A 27,328-nucleotide genomic window follows, 5' to 3' on the forward strand; every position below is an offset into this window, starting at 1 on the left:
TATATACGTATATATATATATATATAGGTATATATATATATATATATACGTATATATATATATATATATATATATATACGTATATATATATACGTATATATATATATATATATATACGTATATATATATATATATATATACGTATATATATATATATATATATATATATATATATATATATATATATATATATATATATATATATCAGGGCTCCAAATGGTCCAGCAAGATAAGCACCACCAGTATGATCGGAAGATAGCTGGTTCGAATCCCGGTCATGCAGCTTGCCATCAGCTGCTGGAGCCCCGAGAGAGCCTTGCTCTCTCTCTCTCTGGGTGGGTACAGTAAATGGCGCCCTTTCTTTCCCCTTATCACTCCTAGGGTGATGTGGATCAGCACAAGGCTGCATCTGTGAGCTGATGTATCAGAACCAAGTCACTGAAAAACCCTCTTATCTTTCAATGAAAGTCAATGTAAAACATTTTTATTCCAAGTCATTATAAAGCATTTCTATTGGCCCATTTATCATGGAGATCTGAAACAGTGACAAGCTGACAAGTTCTGATTCAGTATAAAGATATAAAGAACAACAGTCAGATTTACATTATAGAAACACATCAAAAACACATATACATATATCACACCCCCAGGAATGTTATAAAAATGTATCTAAATAAAAAAATTGACTTGACTTGAATTGCAAAAAGTGTTTTTTATTTAATTTTTTAGGATTTAAGGTTTTTTTTTTTAGGGTTAAGGTAATTAAGTAAAGAGATTTTTTAGACTTTTTTATTAGGGTTGAATGTGGATTTTTACCTGGATTCTATACAGTTTGTCTAACCTAGAAGTATCAGACAGAAAACTACAGAAAAACAAACACATGATTTAAGTTTAATTTGGATCCCTGAGACATGATCACCATGATTTCTTATTTATATTATGGCTTTTATGGTTTATGCACTTAAATGCTCTAAATGACGATATTTTTATTTGGAATTTGGAAGAAATGTTGTCTGTAGTTTATAGAATAAAACAACAATGTTCATTTTACTCAAACGTAAACCTATAAATAGCAAAATCAGAGAAACTGATTCAGAAACTGAAGTGATCTCCTCATTTTTTTCCAGAGCTGTATATAAATTAAAGTGCTTGACTCTTTGAGGGGCTTCAAGTTTTAGTGTACAGTGTACAGTTCTGACAATTGTGGCAGTTCTGGTGGTTTCCGTGGTTCTCATCATGGTTCTCATGGTGGTTCTGGTGGCAGGATTTAGGTCAGTGGTCCACAGTGAGGAATAGTGCAATAACAGGAATCTGGACCTGCTGCGGGTTAAAGCTCTTGTTTAAGTTCAGATAACAGCGTCCTGAAGTTCTCCAGCTCTCTGATACTCGTCGAAACTCTGCAAAAACACAGGCGTAAAACATTATTCTGGTTATATATGCAAATATACAGTAACATATAACAGTAAACCACATGTCTAATACTGTGTATGTCCTCTAATTAAACTCATTAATAAAAAAATAAAGAAATAAAACAGTAATTGATTACAGGTGGTCTGAGAATTATTGGAAATGTCCAGGTAGCTGCAACGTTAAAATAGCAATCCGCCAAAGTCAGAGCTCACCTGGCTCTTTAAGGGAACGATGAGCAAGTAACACTTTGATTGGTTTATTTTACATTATGCCCAAAATTAACCACACCGATGAATAATTAGGAGAATTAGTACATGCTTTCTGCACGTTTTGAGCCACGCAAGGTGTACTTTTCCCATCGTTTTGATAGCAAAGACATACAGACGCCCTACATTAAGATAAAAAGTGCACGATTGACAGTTTGTCTATAGATCAATAAAATGTGAAGGTGTAAAGGTGCTTCCCCCACTGCCCTATAATAAGGCTTGCTTCAAAAATACAGGCATAATGCTCATTGCTATCTTACACCCAACAACCCAACAGTCTATTTTAACTCCTTCCTCCTGCGTTGTTTAAATAGCAACAACAGAGCTTCTGAACATATCTACACTGATGGGCGTGGTGTTCTGGAAATGAGGTGTGTTCAGGTACATTTCTGGAGTTTTGCTTGTTTATCTTAGCAACGAAAAACAGGTGCTTTTTGAGAAGCGTTGAAAACGTCGAGGTAGCTGCGCCGTTAAAATGGCAATTCGCCAAAGTCAGAGCTCACCTGACTCTTAAAGGGAATGATGAGCAAGCGATCGCTGATTGGTTTATTTCACGTTACGTCCAAAATTAACCACACGCATGACTAATTAAGAGAATTAGCACCTTTTTTTTGCAGATTGCAACACCTTCCTTAGTCTGCTTGGTTGCCAGATTTATCACAAATCTAGCATTTATGAGTGTAGTTATGATACATCACTATAAAACAATTATAATCAAAGCAAATGAGTAAAAACTAGTGTATAAATGAGTATAAATGAGTATAATAAGAGTCTGTGCCTCCCAAAGGCGTTAAAAAGTGAGACGATCTCCTGCCGGCTGAGCTGGAATGAGGGTCTGGAGCTGCTGGATTGAGGCAGAGTCTCGATCTGCTTCTCAGAGAACAGGATCTTCAGAGCTGTACCCAAACCCTGCGTCTACAAGACAAAACACAGTCTAATCACAGTCTGGAAACACAGAGACATCAGAGACATCAGCACAGTCCTTTACCTGCAGTTTACCCCACAGTCTGCACTTAAAGCAGCCCACACAGTCCATGATCCGGGAGATGTTCCTAAACGTCTGTCTGAAGTCGTTCTGATGAAGAGAGCAGATCAGAGACAGCAGGTGAGGGAATTGTGTAATATAATGTAGAATAAATAAATAAATAAAATATTAAAATCTGCTGACTTTTAGTTGAGCCGCTTCTTTCTTGTCTCCAGCGAACAGTGTGGTCTCATCAAAGTGCAGCGGAAACGACCTACAGAGGAATACAATTACTACAATTAGCAAAACAATTCTGATATTAACAAATACTGATACATTTTTAAAGATATTATTATTTATTTCAAATTGTATCCCCTTTTCTCCCATTTAAAAAAGGCCAAGTACCCAAGCCACCCCCTTAGGTCTCCCCCAATCATACCCATCATAGTGACAGTGCCTTAGCCCTAACGTCTTAGCTGTAATTTTGTAAAGAATTTGTAAAGCATTTGTGATGCAATGGGAGACCATCACGTGGGTCATTATCAGAAAACTGTGACTTTTGTCCTTGAAATTAAAGATTTTAGTCCTTTTGACTATTATATAACATTCAAAACTGTATTATAAACTAGTGCATCTCAAAAAATAGAAATATCAAATGTTACTTATATATTATATAGATGTATTTAACACAGAGTGATCTATTTTAAGTCTTTTATTGTTGATGATTATGTCTCACAGCCAATGAAAACCCAAAATCAGTGTCTCAGAAAATATTAATATTATATAAGACCAACTGGTACTTTAAGCAGTGTGTGCAGTGTTCCAAGTCCTGCTGGAAAATGAAATCCACATCTCTATAAAAGTTGTCAGCAGCAGAGAGAAGAAGCATGAAGTGCTGTAAGATTTTGTGGGAAAACAAAACTGCACTGACTTTAGACTTGATAATAAAACACAGTGGATCAACACCAGCAGATGACAGACATGACTCTCCAAACCATCACTGATCATCAGTAATTTTACATTTCATTTAAAGTAAATTAAGGGATCAGAGTCTGGAGGAAGAGTGGAGAGACACACAGTCCAAACTGCTCGAGGTCTAGTGTGAAGTTTCCACCAATCAGTGATGGTTTGGAGAGACATGTCATCTGCTGGTGTTGACTGTTAGAATTATGGCTGTCAAATAAATGTCAAATGCATATTTCATGGTATTTCCACAATAACGATATGACATATCAATGAATTAAAAAAAATATTTAAGAATACACTACTGCAACAAATGAGATATTAAAAACTAAAGAATTTTATCAGATTTGTAACAGAAGTAAATTATCCAGAATGTCATGATACTAATAATAATGCACTCCAAATAGCTTGATATTTGAATGTCTTAAACATATCTAAAATGAACACACCCAAATCAATAATGTATATAATAATAATACAAGATAAACTATCTAGCAGTAGGTTATCTGAAGTAAGTTGAGTGCAGTACCCGTACCTGGCCAGGTGGAGGAGCTCCAGCAGCAGGTGTTTATTGGCGCGGTCCTGCTCGGGCTGACCCGTGTACAGACTGAAGGAGGGCTGCTGGAAGAACGGCTGGACTTTAGCCAGAGCTCTCAGCTCTATCAGATACAGGAAGTACAGATTACGCAGCCGCTTAGGCCCCTCCCCTTTCGTCAGATCATCATCAAACCTCAGCTTGAACTCGGAGACGTTGTGACCCCACTTCCTCTCAAACCAGTTATCTGAGGAGTCAGAAAGAGCAGGGTGACCAAATCTGACCAAACACCACACAGATCACACTCAGCGGGAGGGAGGAGCAGAAAAACGATTAATTGGTTGGTTAGTTAATTGGTTGGCTAGTAATTAATTAATTGGTTGGTTGGTTATTTAGTTGGTTTGTTAGTTGATTATTCTATTAGTTAATTGGTTGGTTAGTTCATTAGTTGTTTAGTTGGTTATTCGGTTAGTAAATTGGTTGGTTAGTTAATTATTTGGTTGGTTGGTTGGTTGGTTAGTCTATTAGTTAATTGGTTGGTTAGTTAATTAGTAGTTTGTTTGGTTGGTTGTTAGTTATTCGGTTAGTTAATTGGTTGGTTAGTTAATTACTAGTTTGGTTGTTTAGTTGGTTGCTTATTCGGATAGTTAATTAGGAGCTTTGTTAGTCATTGGTTGGTTGGTTGGTTGGCTGGTTAATCGGTTAGTTAATTGGTTGGTTGGTTGGTTAGTTAATTGGTTGGTTGGTTGGTTGGTTAGTTAATTGGTTGGTTGGTTGGTTAGTTAATTGGTTGGTTGGTTGGTTAGTTAATTGGTTGGTTAGTTGGTTAATCCGTCAGTTGGTTGGTTAATCTGTGAGTTAATTGGTTGGTTTGTTGGTTACTTAGATATTTAATTGATTGGTTGGTTAGTTAGGTGTTTAGTTAATTGGTTGGTTGCTAGTTGGTGTTGGTTAATTTAATAAATTGGTTGGATGGTTGGTTAGTTCATAGGTTGGTAAGTTAATTGGTTGGTTAGTTAGTTAGTTAGTTAGTTAGTTAGTTAGTTAGTTAGTTAGTTAGTTAGTTAGTTGAGGTGACTCACCGTCCAGCAGGTAGCGGGCGCTCAGGTGGACGTTGATACTGGCATGTAGTCCTGAAACCAGCCTGAAAAAAGCTCGTTTCTCCACACACAGATCTAAACACAACACAGCACCACATTACAGAGCACCTACACACACCTGTACTCACACTACTACTACTACTGGTGAAACTGTTACTCAGATCAGGGTGAAGCTGTGAGGAGATACTCACCCTCCAGCCAGCTGTAGAAACCCCTCCCTGAAATAAAGATAAGAGCTTTTCATCACTACTGACAACTGATTATCTATATAAATCAGAGATAATGATTCAGAACCGGTGTTTTCTTACCTTCACCGTCACCTGCAATACAGAGCACAAACAGATATTGTGTTATTATGTGTCAGAATTGTGTCAGATGTGCAAGGTGGTTCTTTTGGTGTTGCTGAGTGGTTGCTAGGTAGTGGCTAATGTGCATCTGACTGTTGTTTTGAGAGTGTCAACCTTACTGTTCTTTATATTGTGTCAGAGTTCCAAGGCTGTTGCTACGGTGTTGGTATGGTATCTGTGGTGGTTCCTAAGGTGTTGCTAGGTGGTTGCTCATGTGCATCTGACTGTTGTTTTGAGAGTGTCAACCTTGCTGTTCTTTATATTGTGTCACAACTGTGTCAGAGTTCTAAGGTGTATGCTACAGTCTTGGTACGGTATCTGTTGTGGTTTCTTAGGTGTTGCTAGGTGGTTGCTAATGTGCATCTGACTGTTGTTTTGATAGTGTCAATCTTACTGTTCTTCTTTATATTGTGTCAGAGTTGCAGAGTGGTTGCTAAGGCGTTGCTACGATGTTGGTATTATATCTGGGGTAATTCCTATGGTGTTGCTAAATGGTTGCACGGTGGTTGCTATGGTGTTGCTATTGGTTCCGGGTTTTTTTTTTATTGCTATGTTGTTTGCTAAGTGGTTGCCATGTGGTTGCTAAGGCATGTCTATGGTATCTTTGGTGGTTGGTATGGTATTGCTAAGTGGTTGTGAGGTGATAGCTAAGTTGTTTTAATGGTGTCTGTGTTTTATTTTACACAAATTATTCATGTGACAAAGCTTACACAGGCTGGTTAGCGGTTTTATTTAGCATTATACAGCAACACAGAGACGATACTGCCGAGTTTAAAATGTAGATTACTTTTTGTTAATGCCGAAATGTAGGCTCTCTCTCACACATACACACTAACAGTATATTTATGAATATATTTATTTTGTGTGTTTATTTTATATATATGCTTTGCAATGCGCTACCATAAAAACAGTGTTACTCACCAGCGCTCGACACCAGAGGGTTCAGTGGTCTTTTAACAGTGTAAGGTCTGAAAATGTATCACAGAGTTTTATTGTCTACATGAAAGCAAAAGTATAGTAACTACTGTATTTAAAGCATCAGAACCTCAAAAGCTCCTAACTCTGAGATCTTACTTAAAGCAGTTCTCCTCGTAGATGCTGTTCCAGATCTGCCAGGCTTCAGGACCCTTATACCCCGTATATCTCTCCGGATTCAGCAGCAGATCCACATACTGCGCCTGAGGAGAGTCCTCGTCTGACAAATATAAGACATGAAATAACTCGTGATGAAAGGAGACAGCATGTCCAACTGTATTCTCTCAGACTCCGGCTGCTGATGCCACTAGAAAATTTGAAGTCTAGTATGATATGTTTTTAAAACATTACCATCATGCATGCAGAAGCGGTCTGCCTCGTCATCATGCCTGTTCCACTCCAATAGAGCCTGCCGGGTTTCATCACTAAACACACACACACACACACACACACACACACACACACACACAGCCCTTACTACAACTCCCATAATTCACCTGCACCCACTATTATTAGCCCTCACTACAATTCCCATAATTCACCTGCACCCACTATTATCAGCCCTGACTACAACTCCCATAATTCACCTCCACCCACTATTATCAGCCCTCACTACAACTCCCACAATTCACCTGCACCCACTATTATCAGCCCTCACTACAACTCCCACAATTCACCTGCACCCACTATTATCAGCCTTCACTACAACTCCCATAATTCACCTGCACCCACTATTATCAGCCCCTTACTACAACTCCCATAATTCACCTGCACCCACTATTATCAGCCCTCACTACAACTCCCGTAATTCACCTGCACCCACTATTATCAGCCTTCACTACAACTCCCATAATTCACCTGCACCCACTATTATCAGCCCCTTACTACAACTCCCGTAATTCACCTGCACCCACTATTATCAGCCCTCACTACAACTCCCATAATTCACCTGCACCCACTATTATCAGCCCTCACTACAACTCCCACAATTCACCTGTACCTACTATTATCAGCCCTCACTACAACTCCCACAATTCACCTGCACCCACTATTATCAGCCCTCACTACAACTCCCATAATTCACCTCCACCCACTATTATCAGCCCTCACTACAACTCCCACAATTCACCTGCACCCACTATTATCATCCCTCACTACAACTCCCATAATTCACCTGCACCCACTATTATCAGACCCACACTACAACTCCCATAATTCACCTGCACCCACTATTATCAGCCCTCACTACAACTCCCATAATTCACCTGCACCCACTATTATCAGACCCACACTACAACTCCCATAATTCACCTGCACCCACTATTATCAGACCCACACTACAACTCCTATAATTCACCAGCACCCACTATTATCAGCCCCCACTACAACTCCCATAATTCACCTGCACCCACTATTATCAGCCCTCACTACAACTCCCATAATTCACCTGCACCCACTATTATCAGCCCTCACTACAACTCCCATAATTCACCTGCACCCACTATTATCAGTCCTCACTACAACTCCCATAATTCACCTGCACCCACTATTATCAGCCCACACTACAACTCCCATAATTCACCTGCATCCACTATTATCAGCCCCTTACTACAACTCCCATAATTCACCTGCACCCACTATTATCATCCCTCACTACAACTCCCATAATTCACCTGCACCCACTATTATCAGCCCTCACTACAACTCCCATAATTCACCTGCACCCACTATTATCAGCCCCTTACTACAACTCCCATAATTCACCTGCACCCACTATTATCAGCCCACACTACAACTCCCATAATTCACCTGCACCCACTATTATCAGCCTTCACTACAACTCCCATAATTCACCTGCACCCACTATTATCAGACCCACACTACAACTCCCATAATTCACCTGCACCCACTATTATCAGCCCTCACTACAACTCCCACAATTCACCTGCACCCACTATTATCATCCCTCACTACAACTCCCATAATTCACCTGCACCCACTATTATCAGACCCACACTACAACTCCCATAATTCACCTGCACCCACTATTATTACTATTTACCTCAGAGAGCCGTTAACAGCTCCAAGCTTCTCTGCCATTTCACACTCCTCTGTGTGTTCGCTGGCCTCTAATGAGTACTGTACACACACACACACACACACACACACATTTAATCATTAACCAGCTGCTCCAGTATTTACTGTATCAGTCTCTTCAATATCTGACCTGAAAACCTCTCAGTCCTGCAGCTCCTACCTTATAGCTGGATTTCAGCCCCTCCGGCACCTCACTCTGTACAAAACATTAAAACACAATAAAACTACATTAATATCCTCGTGTAAATAACTAGTGATGCACTTAAACTAGGGCTTTCAACTTTAATTAATTTTTATTTTACACAATAAATAATTGTGACAAAGTTTCAGAAGGCTTGTGACATATTAGTGGTTTTATTTAGCAATATCCTGTAACAAAGAGACAATACTGCCGAGTCCAAAATGTAGATTACTTTTTATTAACGATGTAATTTAGGCTCTCTCTCACCACATACACACACACACTGCACTGATTGCACATTTTCTCTTTCTTAGCTGCTGAGTGTGGAATATGGAGCTCCACTAGCGTTTATTTTTTATTAAAGCTCCCAATTAAACTCAGTTACTCTTTATAAACTTTAAAAGCATCTGAAATATTATGAAATATTATAATACAGTATAAAAACAATAGTCTAGTCTCTTTATTCTGGATTTGAGGTACTACTATACAGTTTTAAGTCTCTTTCACACAGAATATGCATGGGGATGAGGGTTTTGGCTATGTTTTGGCATCCCATCCTAACAAAAACAAGTGTGGAATATGGAGCTACACTAGCGTTTAAACTGCAGTTACTCTTTAAAAACATTAAAAGTCATCTAAACTACCCAGAAACATTATAATACAGTATAAAAAAAACAAGATTTAAAAAAGTGCATTTCCTTTTCCAATGTATTTTAAGCAATATGCTTTAAATGATATATCTGTTAAAAATATATATAGGTGTTTTAAATACTGCTTAAAGAACATTTTAGTGTATTTTATTTCCATTGTCAGTATACACAATATGTGCACCCATACTTAATACACTTTTCCTTTACAAGGTTAGTTCTTATTCACACAGATTATGCATAAGGATGAGGGTTTTGGTTTGTTTTGGCATCCTAACCTAACAAAAACTAAATTTTTGGTCACTAAAAACAGAGCTTTATAAAAGCACTACATTTCTGGTTGAATCTTAAATTTCCCCCTCACTCCCTATATAGTGAACTACACAAGTCATAAAATGACAGTATTTAAAAACAGGTAGCACTATAAACACTACATTTAATTCCACATATAAATAAATGTAAATACCAGTACTATGATATTAGGAATACGCTCATTAACACAAAAAAATGATTCTTCACTTAAGAGCAGAGCAGCCCCTGTTCTAAAGGCTCAGAAGTGAAGAGAAAGAGAGGAAACTCACAGCAGTGCAGGGTTTAACAGCACAGTCCCTCAGTCCACAGTGTCCACTGTCCGTCCAGAACGGACACGGGTTGTTCAGATTCACCTGTAGAACAGATAAAAGAAAATAGTTCTGGAGAAAGTCACATAAACATGATTGACGACTGAGCCCAGGTATAGTTGATCAGCAAACACTGCAAAAAATCCATTGGCAAAAAAATAGACAAAATATATTAAAGGTCACCTTCCGTCGTTTTTTCTTTCATTTTAAAATGTCTAGTTGTGGTCTCTAGTATGAATGAATGACATGTGAGCCGTTTTTGTAAAAAAAAAAGTGCTCAGGTGTCTCTGTATAGCTCTTTTTTAATGGACTGTTTTAGGGGTGTGTCCAAAATGACCGGATTCCAGCTTTGCTCATGAATATTCATACATGCAAACAGCATGCAAATATCTCTCCTCTGATTGGCTAGGAGCACTGCGACGCCCCTCCACCGCTCTGCCGCTCACTGCCTCCCACCTCCTAACAGATGAGCGGTGATGTTGCGTCGCTTCAGCTCCGCCTCTGGGAGTTTCTCGAGCCAAGGTGGGCTGGTCTGTGAGTTTCTGCCTACGTAGGCAGAAAGATAATTCAAAATTCACCCGTTTTTCGGAGGGGGGGAGGGGGGATTTCTTTGCTTAGCTCCTGCAGACAATGGGGGCTGCAAAACAGTTTAATGTGCAGGTGTACACATTCAACTCGGAGAGACCTACTGTATTCCACAAAAAACAAGAAAAATCGGATTTTCGCGGAAGGTGAGCTTTAAAGTATTTTAAAGTATATTAAAGTATATTAAGCAAGAAAAACTGCCAATGGGGTAAGCTAAATTTTCTTGACAAGATTTTTTACAAAAAGCAATGGCAAACTCTCAAAATGAGTGAAGTAACGCCTAAATCAAGCAAAACAGTCACTGTTTTTGGACACAAGAATCAGAATAACTTCATTGCTGCTTGATTGTGCTTATTTTTAGTTCAAATTACTTAAAATAAGGTATAAATTCTAAGTAAGAATGATTAAGATAATTATCCCTAAAATAAGCAAAATAATCTAACACTTCCACAATGCTTAGTAAGACAAAAAAAAAGTCTTATCAGAGAAGAAAATAAGATTTCTTGCCTTAAATAAAAAAAAAAATTCACTTAGATTTAGTTTTTTGCAGTGAAGGCACTAGGGATGGGTTAATATATCGATATTGTGATATATTGTACTGTTTTTATTTGCGACACATTAATCAGAATCTCCCGTTCCACCACATCCCAATGCTGGGATCTCAATTGGATTGAGATCTGGTGACAGTGGAGGACATTCCAGTAAAGAGAACTCTGATCTTTGAGATGATTGTCGCTTTATGACATGGAGCATTATCCTGCTGGAAGTAGCATCAGAAGATACAGGTACACTGAGCTCATAAAGGGATGGAGGACATGGTCAGCAGCAATACTCAGGTAGAGCTGTGGCATTGCTCAAAGACACGATGCTCAATTGGTACTAATGGACCCAAAGTGTGGCAGGAAAATAATATCCCCCACACCATTACAGTAGCACCACCACCACCAGCCTGAACCAGTGGTTGATACAAGGCAGGATGGATCCATGCTTTCATGTTTTTGACGCCAAATTCTGACCCGACCATCCGAATGTAGCAGCAGAAATCATCAGAGACTCATCAGATCAGGTAACCAGGTTTTTCTTTTACAATCTTCTGTTGTACAGTTTTGGTGATTCTATGTGAATTGTAGCCTCAGTTTTCTGTTCTTCACTGCAGGAGCTGCACCGGGTGTGGTCTTGGTCTTCTGCTGCTGTAGCTCATCCTCCTCAAGGTTGGACGTCCTGTTGTGCTGATGTTCATAGATGCTCTTCTTCTGCAGACCTCGGTTGTAACGAGTGGTTATTTGAGTTACTATTGTCGTTCTATCAGCTGGAACCAGTCTGGCGGTTCTCCTCTGATCTCTGGCATCAACAAGACGTTTACTCCCACAAAACTGATATCAGCTCATTGGATATTTTCGGATCGTTCTCTGTAAACTCTAGAGATGGTTGTGGGTGAAAATCTCAGTAGATCATCAGATAATTTTCTGAAATACTCAGACTCATGCCACGTTCAAAATCACTTAGATCACCTTTCTTCCCCCATTCTGATGCTCGGTTTGAAGAACTGCAGCAGATTGTCTTGGCTGTGTTACATTACATTACATTACATTACATTACATTACATTACATTTGGCAGACGCTTTTGTCCAAAGTGACTAACAATAGTCAAGTACAATGTAAAATAAGTTTAAAGGAAAAACATCTTTGGATAGGGATAAAAGGAGGACAAAGGGGAATAATAGGATAGAGGAGTGAAGGAGAGGAAGAAGGAAATGAGGTTAGAAGTAGTTAGTGTGTTAGAGGTGTTAGGAGAGTAAGTGCTCTTTGAAGAGCTCTGTCTTCAGGAGTTTATTAAAGATAGCGAGAGATTCTCCTGATCTGGTAGTAGAAGGTAGTTAGTTAGAGGTGTTAGGAGAGTAAGAGCTCTTTGAAGAGCTCTGTCTTCAGGAGTTTCTTAAAGATAGTGAGAGATTCTCCTGATCTGGTAGTGGAAGGTAGTTGGTTCCACCATTGGGGAACTCTGTATGAGAACAGTCTGGATTGCTTTGTGTGAATGTTTGGCAAAGCGAGGCGACGTTCATTGGAGGAGCGCAGCGGCCGGGAGGTAGCGTAAGCCTTCAGGAGCGAGTGCAGGTAGGAAGGAGCCTGTTCTGACATCACCTTGTAGGCGATAGTAAGAGCTTTGAATTTGATGCGAGCATCAACTGGTAGCCAGTGGAGCTCAATGAGCAGCGGGGTGACATGTGCCCGTTTTGGCTGGTTGAAGATCAGACGTGCTGCTGCGTTCTGGATCATCTGGAGTGGTTTTACTACACAGGCCGGGAGGCCAGTTAGCAGGGCATTGCAGTAGTCGAGGCGTGAGATGACGACCGCCCCGTGTGTCTACATGAAGTAACTGGAACTGTCTCTACTCTGCAGAGAAATCTTTCTAATTGAGTTTTGACATTGCGTATTGCTGTGAGGATTTGAATGCATTTAGGGATTTTCTAACTCATCACATCCAAAAGTATTGGATGGAGCTTCATCCAACTCATCATTCCAGAGAACACAGTTCTTCCAGTGTTCCAGAGCTCAATACTGGGGGATTTATTCCCCTCTATAGCCTACGTCTGGCATTAAAACAATCATGGTGTCAATAGCTTTACGTTAATTTGCTCTAGAGAATTTGATTCTTGCCAACACTTTCTAATTGCATCATGTAAGTGTAGGTGAATCTGGCATTTGGTTTTTATATTGTGTAAGAATGTCTTTATTAATAAACCTATAAAAGCTGTATCACACACTGTATCACACTCACTGACACTCTGGAACAGCTGCATCTCTGTTTAGGATTAAAGTGGTAGTCTGTCTTATTTTGCTTTTAAACTGAAAGCAGAATTATTTCTAAGTGGAGAAGAATATGGATAAAATATAGTGTTTAATGGTACCAGTGTGCTGAAACTGGGGCGTCGGGTCTCTTTTCGCAGGAGTTCTTCTTCTTTTGGCCATGTCACTCGTCTTTACGTACTTACGTCACACGTACAGCCTCTAAAAGAGGATCCGGCTCAGTTTTACTGAATGTGAGCAGCTGGTGGAGCAATGGAGACTTCAGAAGAGGAAACTCAGAGCTCAGTAGCTCCTCCATTCACTCATAGTAAAAACAAAGAAACAAAGGAGTGAAGTTTCTGACTGAGCCTCTCTGTCTCTCTCTCTCTCTCTCTCTCTCTCTCTGTCTGAACATAACCTGGAATGGGATTCATCCGCTCTGAAAGGAGACCGCATCACACCCACCCAGTTTAAAATGATTCTTCCGCATGCTCGGTGCAATTACCCATTCTCACCAGTGAGGGAGCTAAATTCTCTAAATACCAAAATTTACAGACATCAGCTTTAATAAAGAGTGTCACCTTGTAGAATCTGAAGTAATCTGAGGAGAGCAGGTTCTGCAGTTTGGAGAAGAGCTTCTGGTTGTTGAAGGTGTCGATAGTCTCCACATCGCAGGCGCAGTCGTCCAGACTACCTGTAACCTGTGGAAGAACAAACAGAACACTATAAACACAGCACTAAAATAGCATGATTCAGTAGTGATCAGTGTGAGCCTGTGATCACTGTGATAAAGTGATCAATTTGAGCATGTGGTCAGTGCGATCTGGTGATAAGATCTTCAGTGTGATCTGTGTGAGCAGGTGATCAGAGTGAGCTGGTGATCATTGTAACAGCTGGTGATTAGTGTGAGCAGGTGATCAGTGTAACAGCTGGTGATCAGTGTGAGCAGGTGATCAGTGTGAGAGCTGGTGATCAGTGTGAACTGGTGATAAGTCTGATTAGATGATCAGTGTGGTCAGGTGATCTGTGTGAAAATGTGAACAGTGTGAGCAGGTGAACATTGTGGTCGTGTGATCAGTGTAAGAAGATGCTCAAATGTGATTAAGTAATCAGTGTTTTGGCAGGTGATCAGTGTGAACAGGTGATCTGTTTTAAACACGAACTGGAGGTGATCAGTGTGTGAGCTGGTGATCAATGTGAACAGGTGATCAGTGTGAACAGGTGATCTGTGTGAGCAGCTGGTGATCAGTGTGAGCAGGTCATCAGTGTGAACTGGTGATCATCAGATGAGTGTGAAAAGGTGAACAGTGATATGGTGAACTTACTGTACAGAAACACGCAGCCAAACTTCCAGGGATCAGGGTGAACAGAACCGAGAGCAGCGCGAACCGATTCATTTCACTGTGGTGTAAATCTTAGAGCTCCCAGTTGCTCCTCAGGCTTCAGTGAACTGGTTTAATGGTGCTGCTGGTCGTGATGAACCTCAGTGCAGATCTGAGGAAGCAGCAGATCCTGCTGATGAAGCTGATGAATCACTGGGAGTCGACTCGTTCGATTCATTTCCTGTTGACTCACCCAGCAACGTGAACTACGTGACTTACGAACCTGAATGATTTAACGACAAATAAACCAAATTAAATTATTATAAAACTTGATGAAACTTAAATTTACTGTCATATTCGGGTATATATACATTCTACCCAGCTAAAATGTTTAACACTTATTCGATATTATGCATTTTATTTTATAAAACAGCTTTTACATCATTACATTACATCATTCACTTATTTCTTAAATAAATGTAATACACCTTAAACTTGTTTAACCTTTATTGTAACTTTGATACCTTGATAATTTTTTTTTTTATGTTTTGTGTACAATATTATATAGATATATTTTTTATACAAATCTGAGGACGAGTACTATGATTTACTATAAATAAATAAAAGTAATTGGAGCATAATGAGTGAAAATAAGAGTTAAACGATATTATAATAAAACATTAAGAATAAACCCAAATTTGTAATTTAAATAAACACTTGATATTATACTGTATATTATCCAAGTTTGACCTGCTTTTGTCTTTTAAAAAAATCAGATACCTTAATCAAAATGTGTTTTACATAAAGTATTACTGCTCATTAGACCGCTGTGAAGAGTGGGTGTGATTTTATTTACATTTATTTCTAAAATCTTTAGAATTTATATAAAATCAATTGTTAATGTATTGTAATACTTTTGTTTTGCCACAAGGAGGCGCAAAACAACAATACTACGCTCCAAACATTTTATTGGATTTATTTTTTATTCTTTATTAAAATAAATGCTACTGGATAGGTTTAGATGAAAATGACAAATTTAGCTATAGAATAAAAAAACTAATTAACATATTAACTAAATGCAGAAAATAATTTAAATAAATGTTTATTAATTGTATTTATTTTTTTTAGACTATTAAACTATTATTTTTAAATCTTATTGTCTCTAAATAATCTAAAAATAATCTCCCCTTTTAATCTGATGTTTGTGACACTAATTACTAATTTACTTCAAAATGTCAAAGCGTATATTTAGTATGAGGAATCTATCTTAAAAATACAAAAAAAAATTGTTCACGTTCATTTTTATTTATTTTATTTTATTTTATTTGTAGATACAATAAAAAACATATCATAGTTTAAGTATTTTAAATATTGTATTATTCTAAAAAATAAGAAAAGCAACAAAAATAAAATAACAATTATATTTTTACAATCACAACCTACCAATACTAATAATTTACAATTATGTAAATACAGTAACAAAAAATACAAATAAAGGCAAATAAATAACACAAGATTGAAATATAAATATAAATGACATCTAAGCATGTTTTCTTTGTAACGTATTTATTTTGTTCTTTTTTAATCACTTGTGATTGTAAGTGTACACGGTATGATGAATTTTGCATAAAAATAAAAAAGAAATAAATGTTATTTGAATAATTGTAAATCAAACAATGATACACATAGTTTTAAATATTTAAAATATTATATTATATATTATAAAAATAGGGAAAGCAACAATAAAAAATAATATTTTTTTTTACAATCACAGCCAACCCAAACTAATCATTTAGAACTACGCAAATGTAGTAATAAAAATACAAATAAAGACAAAAAAATCAATAAAAATATATAAAATCACATCAAATATAATATAAGTAAATAAATTAACGGATGACTTTTATTCTTTATCCGAACACGCCTGCAGGAAGCCCGCCAAACTGACGTCTATTGATGGGGCGGGGCCTAGTTTAAAACCTTGTCCAATAGAAATCCAGAGTGAAAGAAAGTACACGCCCCGTCGTGACGTCTCCGTCCTCAGCGCGGGAGAAAGAGCTGCTGTTTTGAAGATTCGCGAGCGAATAAAGTGAGTAAAAGCGGATAAAAGCGGTTTATAATTCATATGTTTTGCGATGCTTTTGTTGTTTACTGGTGTTTAAATTGTGTTTAGGGGCTTTATTCTGTTTGTTTGTTCACTTAAATTAGGAACTTAGGTTAACATTAGGTTAACTAGCGTTAACTAATCCCCCGGGAAGTGGACGGTTTTTAAAATTAAGTTAAACGTTTGCACATAGTATAGTGCTACAGACGTAAATATAACTAACTTATATTACAGCTTATTCACTAAAATAGTGTTTTAACATGCTGTTTTTATTGTTTATGAGACTCTTGTTTCCTATGTATTGATTGTTTTGCTATTTTAATTTATTTATGGTTAATTAGTTCCGTGTAATTAGTGCTGTCGTTAAAAACTGATTTTTTAAAGGTGTGGAATTACTGTACATGGTGTATCTGAGCGATGTTAAGCTCTTTGTACAGCGGCTCTTTTTTAAAATATTATTTCTTAATTATCTGTGGGTTAACCTATAATGAACTTGAGGCCTAAAGCCTCCAGACTCTGCTCCCTTGATTTACTTTAAATGAAATGTAAAATTTACTGATGATCAGTGATGGTTTGGAGAGACATGTCTGTCATCTGCTGGTGTTGATCCACTGTGTTTTATTATCAAGTCTAAAGTCAGTGCAGTTTTGTTTTCACACAAAATCTTACAGCACTTCATATCTTACAGCTTCCCTCTGCTACTGACAACTTTTGTAGAGATGTGGATTTCATTTTCCAGCAGGACTCGGCACACTGCCCACACTGCTAAAAGTACCAATTGGTCTTATTATATAATATTCTAATTTTCTGAGACACTGATTTTTGTGTTTTTTAATTGGCTGTAAGCCAAAATAATCATCAACAATAAAAGACAAAATAAACGCTTAATATAGATCACTTTGTGTGTAATACTTTTACAGCTCTGGAAACAATGAAGAGGCTACTTCAGTTTCTGAATCAGTTTCTCTGATTTTGCTATTTATAGGTTTATGTTTGAGTAAAATGAACATTGTTGTTTTATTCTATAAACTACAGACAACATTTCTCACAAATTCCAAATAAAAATATTCTCAATTAGAGCATTTATTTACAAAAAATGAAAAATGGCTGAAATAACAAAAAAGATGCAGAGCTTTCAGACCTCAAATAATGCAAAGAAAACAAGTTCATATTCATAAAGTTTTAATAGTTCAGAAATCAATATTTGGTGGAATAATCCTGGTTTTAATCACAGTTTTAATTTCATGCATCTTGGCATCATGTTCTCCTCCACCAGTCTTACACACTGCTTTTGGATAACTTTATGCTGCTTTACTCCTGGTGCAAAAATAATTCAAGCAGTTCAGTTTGGTGGTTTGATGGTTTGTGATCATCCATCTTCCTCTTGATTATATTCCAGAGGTTTTCAATTTGGTAAAATCAAAGAAACTCATCATTTTAAGTGCTCTCTTATTTTTTCCAGAGCTGTATATTATATATCAGTTTCACATTTTGAACCGAATAACTGAAATAAAGTAACTTTTTTTATTTCAAGACACTGAGCACAGACCTGCACATTTTTGGTATTTTCTCAAAGATAAATGTGCGAAGAATCTTAAGTATAAAACATATTCTGGTTTAACACTTTTTGTTTACTGAATAATTCTGCACGTGTTCCTATATAGCTTTAACACAGTCTTTATATTGTATGTATTAAATTTATAATGTAAAAAAAAATATATAAGATAAAATACACTGAATGAGAAGAAAAGGTGTGTCCAAACTTTTGACTGGTACTGTGTTCAGCAGCGCTAATGATCCGACTGTTATCTGCAGGTGACGGCTTCTGTTTCTGATTGGACGAGGTTAAAGATGCCGTGTGAGAGAAAGCCGATTCGCTATGGTCACTCGGAGGGACACACCGACGTCTGCTTCCACGAAGACGGAAAGTGAGTATAAACGCTGGCCAGATGTTTGTGGACACCCTTTCTAATGCATAGTACATTTCAGATGCTTTAAGTTAAGGACTCTTAAGTGCTGATACAGTTGTGCAAATGCACTCACACAGTTAGTCTAGTCCCTGTAGAGAAGTAGTTTAACCAATAGAATAGGACTCATCTCATTCCAGGTTTGGGCTATAGATGCACAGGCCTGTTGCAATGACTGACATGATTATCATTTGAGTGCAACACCAAACTGTGTGAGCGGCCCTTTAAATTCTATTTGTGTCAATGCAGGAAATTATAACAACATTGTTATCAGTATCCTCCTGAAGGGGGCGCCTCTCACTATTTACTTTCAGTAGAATACAACCAGACTGGCACATGTTCAGCAGTATCTAGCACCCCAGCTGTTCACTGATTATAGAAACACCACACAAAAACCTCAACCTATCCTTTCTATTTTATATATTATATATTTCACAATATTTGATGCAACATTACATCTTCATACTAATCTTAGGTAGTTTTATGTGGTTATATTTGTATCCACGCTCTCTCTGTCTGCCGTTGAGCTTTTAAACACAGTGTTTTAATGGGATGTGCAGTGCAGATGTGAGCAGTGAATGCTGCACATACTGTGCTTTTAGTGTGTAAACAGCATGGAGCAGTATATTATCTGACGAATATATCAGATTAAACTATGCTTTATCAGCAGTTCAGCTCAATTTAAAAAAGTATGTTTAATAACTTGGTCGAATCAAGGCCAGATTAAGGCTGAAGGGTCAAACTTGGTAGCGTAATAAATTTGCATTAAAAAAAAAAGCTGTGTTAATGATTCTAAATTAATCACATGCATTAACGTTTTAATGCTGACAGGCCTGTATTTTATAGGAAATCAGAGAAAGTTACTGTTAATGAAATAGACAGGTGTATTCATTTTTATTTTTCTACATAATAAATAAAACTTTATTATTAATTTTGTTGCAGTAGTGTATTATTGTAATTATTCATTTTTCTTTAATTCATTTTTTTAATGTCGACAGAAATATTGTCATGATATTAACACCCCTATTGTTTAAAAACTCTTTGTTTCTCTGTATTTGCTGCAGGTATATCGTTACCTGTGGGAGTGACGGTGATGTTCGTATTTGGGAGAGTTTAGATGATGATGATCCTAAATCTGTTAATGTTGGAGAGAAGGCGTACTCTGTAGCTCTGCAGGTGAGTAAACTCCTCTTCTAATACTGTTATTATATTAATTACATAACCCACAATATTTATGTGCATCCAAAATACCTGCTTGTAAGTCATCGATTATTGCAATACTGTATAAATTCTAATAAACACTGTCTGTATTTGTATTTATTAGTTTAGATGTAAAGTTTAGATGCCCACTAGAGGGCAGTGTTGTTGTATAATTGCTGTTATATTTGCATATATATATATATATATATATATATATATATATATATATATATATATATATATATATATATATATATATATATATATATATATATTTCAGATTTTAAAAATATGAATTATCTTAAAACAACACCTAGTTTGTTACAGGGTCTCGGTATATTAAATCATAATCTGTTTATTGGTATACTTATATTCTGAATAGGTGTCTAATCACTGTGTGTTGCTATAACTGATGTGCGTCTCTCTCTCTGTACAGAATGATAAGCTGGTAACAGCAGTATCTAATAACACGGTTCAGATTCACACGTTTCCTGATGGAGATCCGGACGGGATTCTGACCCGCTTCACCACCAACGCCAACCACGTCACCTTCAACTCCAGCGGCACCAGAGTCGCTGCAGGATCCAGGTATTAACCCCCCATTATTACAGACAGAAAAGCACAATCTACCCCTCATCTACCCAACTCAATAAACGCAGCGCTCTGTCTCACAGAACATTATCAACACACCACCACTGTCTCTCGCTCGCTCTCTCGCTTTCTATCACTCTCTCGCGTTGTCTCTCGTGCTGTCCTTCACATGTTTTCTCATGCAGTCTCTCGCTCATTCTTGCTCTCTTGCGCTGTCTCTCGCTCGTTCTCACTTTCTCATGCCATCTCTTGCTCACTCACTCACGTTGTCTCTCACTTGTTCACGCTTGTGCTGTCTCTCGCTCACTCTCTCACAGTCTCTTACGCTTTGTCTCACACTGTCACTCGTTCACTCATGCTGTCTCTCGCTCATTCTCACACATGCTCGCTCTCGGGCTGTTTCGCATCTTCTGCTCGCTCATTCTAGCATTGTCTTTAGCTCTCTCTTTCTCGCACTGTCTCTCACTTGGGTTGTTTCTTGCTCACTTGCGCGCTGTCTCTCGCTCGCTCACTTGTCCCTCTATCGGTGGGTCGGTGCTGCAGAGCGCCCTCTATCGGTGGGTCAGTGCTGCAGAGCGCCCTCTATCGGTGGGTCAGTGCTGCTGAGCGCCCTTTATCGGTGGGTCGGTGCTGCGGGGCGCCCTCTATCGGTGGGTCGGGACTGCGGAGCGCCCTCTATCGGTGGGTCAGTGCTGCAGAGCGCCCTCTATCGGTGGGTCAGTGCTGCAGAGCGCCCTCTATCGGTGGGTCAGTGCTGCAGAGCGCCCTCTATCGGTGGGTCAGTGCTGCTGAGCGCCCTTTATCGGTGGGTCGGTGCTGCGGGGCGCCCTCTATCGGTGGGTCGGGGCTGCGGGGCGCCCTCTATCGGTGGGTCGGGGCTGCGGGCGCCCTCTATCGGTGGGTCGGTGCTGCAGGGCGCCCTCTATCGGTGGGTCGGGGCTGCGGGGCGCCCTCTATCGGTGGGTCGGGGCTGCGGGCGCCCTCTATCGGTGGGTCGGTGCTGCGGGGCGCCCTCTATCGGTGGGTCGGGGCTGCGGGCGCCCTCTATCGGTGGGTCGGTGCTGCAGGGCGCCCTCTATCAGTGGGTCGGGGCTGCGGGGCGCCCTCTATCGGTGGGTCGGGGCTGCGGGGCGCCCTCTATCGGTGGGTCGGGGCTGCGGGGCGCCCTCTATCGGTGGGTCGGGGCTGCGGGGCGCCCTCTATCGGTGGGTCGGGGCTGCGGGGCGCCCTCTATCGGTGGGTCGGGGCTGCGGGGCGCCCTCTATCGGTGGGTCGGTGCTGCGGGGCGCCCTCTATCGGTGGGTCAGTGTGTGGTTGGTTCAGTGTTTAATCAGGGTGTGATTATGATCTATCAGTGCAGATGGGAACAGGTTCTGATTGTTTACCGATATTCTCTCGGCTCTGGGTGAGTGACGGTGGGGCGTATGGATTTTTAAATGGGGAAACATTCTAGAAACGAGCGCGTAGAGCATGTATCTCCATCGATTGAGCCGTTCCCGCTGCTGCTGCTTTGTTTTGAATATTGATCGGGCGTACGCTGGCAGCTGAGCCCCAAAACAGGTTATTTGATTTTTCTTCCGGTGGAGTTCGGAAATGAGCTTTCCTTCATTTCCCGCACTTCTGTACCTTCAATATGAGGTGTGTGTGTGTGTGTGTGTGTGTGTGTGTGTGTGTGTGTGTTTCAGTGACTTCATGGTGAAGGTGGTTGACGTGGCGGACAGCAGTAAACAGAAGACTCTCCGTGGTCACGACGCCCCTGTACTCAGCGTGGCCTTTGATCCCACTGATGAGTTCCTTGTAAGTGGATAAAATATTATTGTGTATATTAATTTATTTACGTATTTATTTATAATTAAAGCGACAGGTGTAATTTTTGGTCAGAATGTCTAATTCAGTCTTTATTTTGACTCAGAAATACATTTGAGGGCAACTCATAATCCTCATTTTCAAATCAGCTGAGCATTTACAGATACAGGGATTGACATGACAAAGAAAATAACTACATTTGATCATTTTAAAATAAGTAAATAAAAGATAAAAATAAAAATATAATTAGAATAAAAAAATCATAAAAAAATGAAGATAAGATTAATACAACAAAAAAACTTTTACATCATACAATAAAAATACATGTAAATAAATGAAGTAAAAATTCATAATAATAATAAAAATAATACTAGTAATTATAAAATAAATTCAAAATACGTTAAAAAGCAATAGTACAAAACTATTTAGAAATAAAATAATAAATAATAAAAAAATATAAAGGAAATAAAGAACTAATGAGCGTGGCCTTTGATCCCACTGATGAGTTTCTTGTAATTGGATAAAATATTATAGTGTATAGACAATTATTAATTTATATATTTATTTATAATTAAAGCAACAGTCCATAAGTAAATGACTATTAAATCATTAATAGCTTTATATAATGTTGTACTGATTGTCTCATTTGTTTAATTGACTGGTTGATTTTGATTAAAATATTCCAAAGTAGTGTAAAATCAGCGTATCAAAGACCTATGGATCGTCTGTAATGAAAGTGGAGCTCAAAGTTCGAGTTGCCAAGTGACTAAATCAGGGGTCATCAATAGGCCCACAAGCATGAAACATCTGGCCCGTGAGGTTATTTGAACTATAATGAACGAAAATAAAAAATATATATATAATAATAATAAAAATGTTTCTCTGGTGAGCTTTTGTTTATATTCCTCCCCTGTCTCTCTCTCTGTTGCGCTCCACGTGACTTTAGTTTCCACCCATTCTCGTTTTTTCACCTTTTCTATCTCCTTATATGGGCTTTTTTTTTTACCGGCTGTGTCCCAATTCACTAGCCAGGGCAAAGGTAGTGTATTGGACCGCGACCCTGACGACACTGTTCTGCTATTGGGTTCAACAACCCTCTGGGCTGGAGAGCTACCTGAGATCCCCCCGACTTCAAGAAACACCAAATATCTCTGTGCTTCCCAACAAGGGTTTCTCCACCAAGCACTAAAGTCACATTTTTGCTTGAGGATCAAATACTTATTTTAATTAACCAAATACACATTAATTTATATGCATTTTATATGCGTTTAGTTGATATTCTCTCTCTGTTAAAATAAACCTAACATAAAAATCTATAGACTGATTACATTTGTGTAAGGGGGTAAGCTTATAAAATCAGCAGGGGATCAAGCTTTTATATTCTCATTGCTGTATATAAAGGGCACGGGCCTTGACCCGTGTAATCTATTCCCAAAAAACACCATCATCAGCACATAGAGCAGCGTCTGGCACTGCGTGTACACACTGCTCCTCTTTCTGTTTATTCTACCTCAGATCTGTTAATGTTTTAATGAGGGCAAAAGGGCCAGAGCAGGTTATGAACCCGACGCTGCATCGATTTCTGTATATATACATGTTATTCTGATGCACACAGACTGTGACCTCTGGATTGGACTCAAATACAGTCTAGACTGATTCCTTACATAAACGCTTCAGGTGTGTTTTCATTGGTTGGTCAGTAACACACTTTAACCACACTTTAACCACTCAAATGGTGCAGAAAAGGGATTAAATAAATGCTTACGTGTAGGGGTGGACGATATGGCTCTAAAATAATATCACGATATTTCAGGGTATTTTTGCGATAATGATATACTTGGCGATATAGGAAAACAGAAAAATAATTAATTAATTTCAGGAATATAGTATAATAGTATAACAGTATAATCATAATGTGGCAAAATAAATAATATAGCATAAAATAATATAATGCAGCAAAAATAATATAATGCAGCAAAAATAATATTGCAGAATATTTAGTGCATGCATATAAACTGCAAACTAAAACAATTATACAATAAATACACCTAAAGCTTCACAGTAAATAATAGACTACTTTTAAGACAGAACAGCCCTGTTATCACGATATGGATTTTTAGTATCACCATATTTCTGTCACGATATATTGTATACGATATAATATTGACCACCCCTACTTACGTGATCTATCAGACTATAAAGGAACACATAAGGAATCATGTAGTAACTTAAAAACAGTGTTAAACAAACCAAAATACTCTGAACTTATCCTGTACAAAAGAGGAAACTCTCACTCTTCCTTATCTCTTGCGGTCCTGATGAGTGCCAGTTTCATCATTATAACTTCTTTAAATCTCTTGGAATTCTTCTTTTTAGATTGACTGACCTTCATTTTCTTGATTCTTCTCATAATCTGGATTCGAACATTACTCAAATATTCACTATTCACTGTATACCTGTGACTCTACCTCTTCACTACTTTACTTTAACTGATGCTCTCAAACACTTTATTAAGAGACAAGAAATTCAAGTAATTAACTCTTGATGAGTTCAGCACAGCTGTTAACTGAAAGCCTGAATTCCAGGTGACTCTACCTCATAAAGCTGACTGAGAAAATGCCAAAAGCCAGAGGTGTTACTATGTAGAATGTGAAATATAATATGTATTTTTGTTTAACACTTTTTTTTGTTTATTAATTAATTCCATGTTTTTTTTTCTTTATAGTTTAAATGGCTTTAGTATTAAACTGCAATTGAGGACATTTAAAAAAAATGAATTATAGGCATGTCCAAACTTTTGTCTGGTACTTTTATTTTTGTCTTTTACAAACTGCTAATAATAAATATGTTTTGATCTTTGAACGTTTTTTTAATCCCAGCAAACAAACCAGCAAATCACAATACAGTGTTTATACTGCATTCATTTTGCAATGCTGCAGAATTAGTGCCACTACTGACTTTAGATTTTTATGAAACATTTGTTATAATTTATTGCAGAGCGTTTTTAATATGAAACGAAGGATGCAGACGCAGCAGTCAGCCTCTAGCATCTTTACTCACAATGCTAAATAACTGTTTTCCTCAGCTGGATTACTTGCTGATAGTTGATGACCGGCTGAAGTCCCTGTTTGAGCCCTATTATTATGTTTTATTACAATCTTTAATATTATTTGTAATTTTTATTTAATATTATAATCCCTCTGCAGGCTTCTTCCAGCTGTGACGGTTCAGTAGCTGTGTGGTCTATAGAAGATCAGGTGAGCTCCTGCTTTATTTGGGTTTTGTTCTTTTGTTATATGGGTTTATTTTAATGTTATATAACGTTATTTAATAGGGATGCACCAATGTGGGAATTCTGGACAGGTGCAGATGTCCGATATTACACGTATATATCTGTGGATGCCGATATACAGGTGCTGGTCAACGAATTAGAATAATTTGAAATAGTGCAATCATGAAATTCTTTGAATGCATTTTTTGTGCAGAAAGCAAATCAGGTGTTCACCGCACCTGTCCTACTCGTTAGACTAATCACAGAACTCGTTACCTGGAAAAAAATTTGCTCAGCTGAGCTTTCCAAAAGGCCCATTTAGGCCATTTAACTGTGACACTGTTGTTTTATTGAATTAGAATAATGGAGAAACCGTTTCATTGAATTAGAATAAATGCTCGAATTTTTGTTTTCTGTGAAGAGTGTTCACTGTGCAGTATGAAGTCAGGGTTGAGTAGAATTTCTAAGTTGAAAAAAACAATCATGGGTAAGCAGCGTGACCTCTCAACCGGAATAGTGGCTCAAATTCAAGCCCTTCGCCAACAAGGCTTGACCCAAACTAAAATTGCTGAGCAGCTCGACATCAGCCAGTCTTCCGTCTGCAAAGCTCTCAAGAAAAACTGCAGCAAGCGCACCAACTGTTCCGGCGTCCGAAAAACTTCTGTTCGCGACAACAAGCAGCTGAGAAAGATCGCAGTCAGCAACCGGTTCAAGTCCACTTCCGAGCTCACCGACTTGTGGAACAAGCAGACCGGCGCTGACGTCTCCAGATCAACCACTTACCGTCGTCTGCGCCAACTCTGCTTCAAATCTCGCGTTCCAGCAGTAAAACCGATGCTGAACAAGAAACAAATGGAGAAACGGCTGAAGTGGGCCAAAGAACACGGTGAGTGGACTGCTGAAGACTGGCAGAAAGTGGTCTTCAGTGACGAATCACGCTTCTGCATCTCCTTCGGTGACCAAGGTCCTCGTGTTTGGCGTCGTGGTGGCGAAACCTACAACCACGAGTGCGTGAAAAGATCCGTCAAGTTTCCCCAGAGCGTTATGGTCTGGGGATGCATGTCCGCTCGAGGTGTAGGGAAACTCTGCTTCCTCAAGAAGACTGTCAATGCTGCCGTATATCAAGATGTTCTGGAAACGTTCCTGATTCCGACTGTTGAGGAACAGTTCGGCGAAGAAGACTTCATATTTCAACAGGATCTTGCACAGGCTCATGCGGCAAAGTCGACCAAAGATTGGTTCACTAAAAAACAGCTTGAAGTTTTGGCATGGCCGGCCAACTCGCCTGACCTCAATGTCATTGAAAACCTTTGGGCCATCGTCAAGCGGAAAATTCGCGACAGAAAGCCTACTACGCTGGACCAACTGAAGCAGAACATCGCCACTGCCTGGGAAGCTGTGAGTGCGGAAACTTGCGACAAGCTGGTCAAATCGATGCCGCGGAGACTTCAGGCAGTCATACAAGCCAAGGGGGCAGCCACAAAATACTGAGAAAGTGATGATTGTAATTATAATAAAAATTATTCTAATTCAATGAAACGGTTTCTCCATTATTCTAATTCAATAAAACAACAGTGTCACAGTTAAATG

General features: G+C 38.6%; 2 protein-coding genes and 1 long non-coding RNA gene across 6 annotated transcripts in view; 1 reads left to right on the forward strand and 2 right to left on the reverse strand.

The window, feature by feature from the left end:
• Positions 1–451: 451 nt before the first annotated feature.
• ero1a (endoplasmic reticulum oxidoreductase 1 alpha) lies at positions 452–14,992 on the reverse strand. Its single transcript, XM_049463754.1, is given in 15 exon segments — positions 452–1,397; positions 2,455–2,591; positions 2,665–2,751; positions 2,845–2,914; positions 4,139–4,385; positions 5,221–5,313; positions 5,430–5,456; positions 6,495–6,553; positions 6,660–6,780; positions 6,912–6,985; positions 8,623–8,699; positions 8,818–8,853; positions 10,067–10,150; positions 14,059–14,178; positions 14,803–14,992. Coding segments are annotated over 15 exon segments (1,374 nt in total). The 5' UTR covers positions 14,875–14,992; the 3' UTR covers positions 452–1,327.
• On the reverse strand, positions 6,994–8,606 carry LOC125781023 (uncharacterized). Of its 3 annotated transcripts, XR_007424065.1 has the most exons (5): positions 8,506–8,606; positions 8,370–8,460; positions 8,189–8,278; positions 7,465–7,871; positions 6,994–7,237 (listed from the first exon to the last, which is right to left on the reverse strand). It is a non-coding gene; the product is annotated as an uncharacterized LOC125781023 (long non-coding RNA). The 3 variants fall into 3 exon arrangements; XR_007424063.1 differs by having other exon boundaries at positions 8,370–8,606; XR_007424064.1 differs by lacking the exons at positions 6,994–7,237; positions 7,465–7,871 and adding an exon at positions 7,905–8,052 and having other exon boundaries at positions 8,370–8,606.
• Positions 14,993–16,786: 1,794 nt separating the features above from the next.
• The window catches only part of wdhd1 (WD repeat and HMG-box DNA binding protein 1), a 49,774-nt gene continuing 39,232 nt past the window's right edge, over positions 16,787–27,328 (forward strand). For both annotated transcript variants that reach the window (XM_049464006.1, XM_049464007.1), the window contains exons 1-6: positions 16,787–16,888; positions 18,719–18,831; positions 19,935–20,046; positions 20,507–20,658; positions 22,347–22,458; positions 25,674–25,724. In XM_049464006.1, coding sequence (XP_049319963.1) covers positions 18,755–18,831; positions 19,935–20,046; positions 20,507–20,658; positions 22,347–22,458; positions 25,674–25,724 — 504 coding nt within the window. In that variant the 5' untranslated portion in view covers positions 16,787–16,888; positions 18,719–18,754. The remainder of the gene's footprint in view (positions 16,889–18,718; positions 18,832–19,934; positions 20,047–20,506; positions 20,659–22,346; positions 22,459–25,673; positions 25,725–27,328) is intronic.

This window comes from Astyanax mexicanus, chromosome 14 (genome assembly GCF_023375975.1).
Source record: "Astyanax mexicanus isolate ESR-SI-001 chromosome 14, AstMex3_surface, whole genome shotgun sequence".
NCBI classification, from domain to species: Eukaryota; Metazoa; Chordata; class Actinopteri; order Characiformes; family Acestrorhamphidae; genus Astyanax; species Astyanax mexicanus.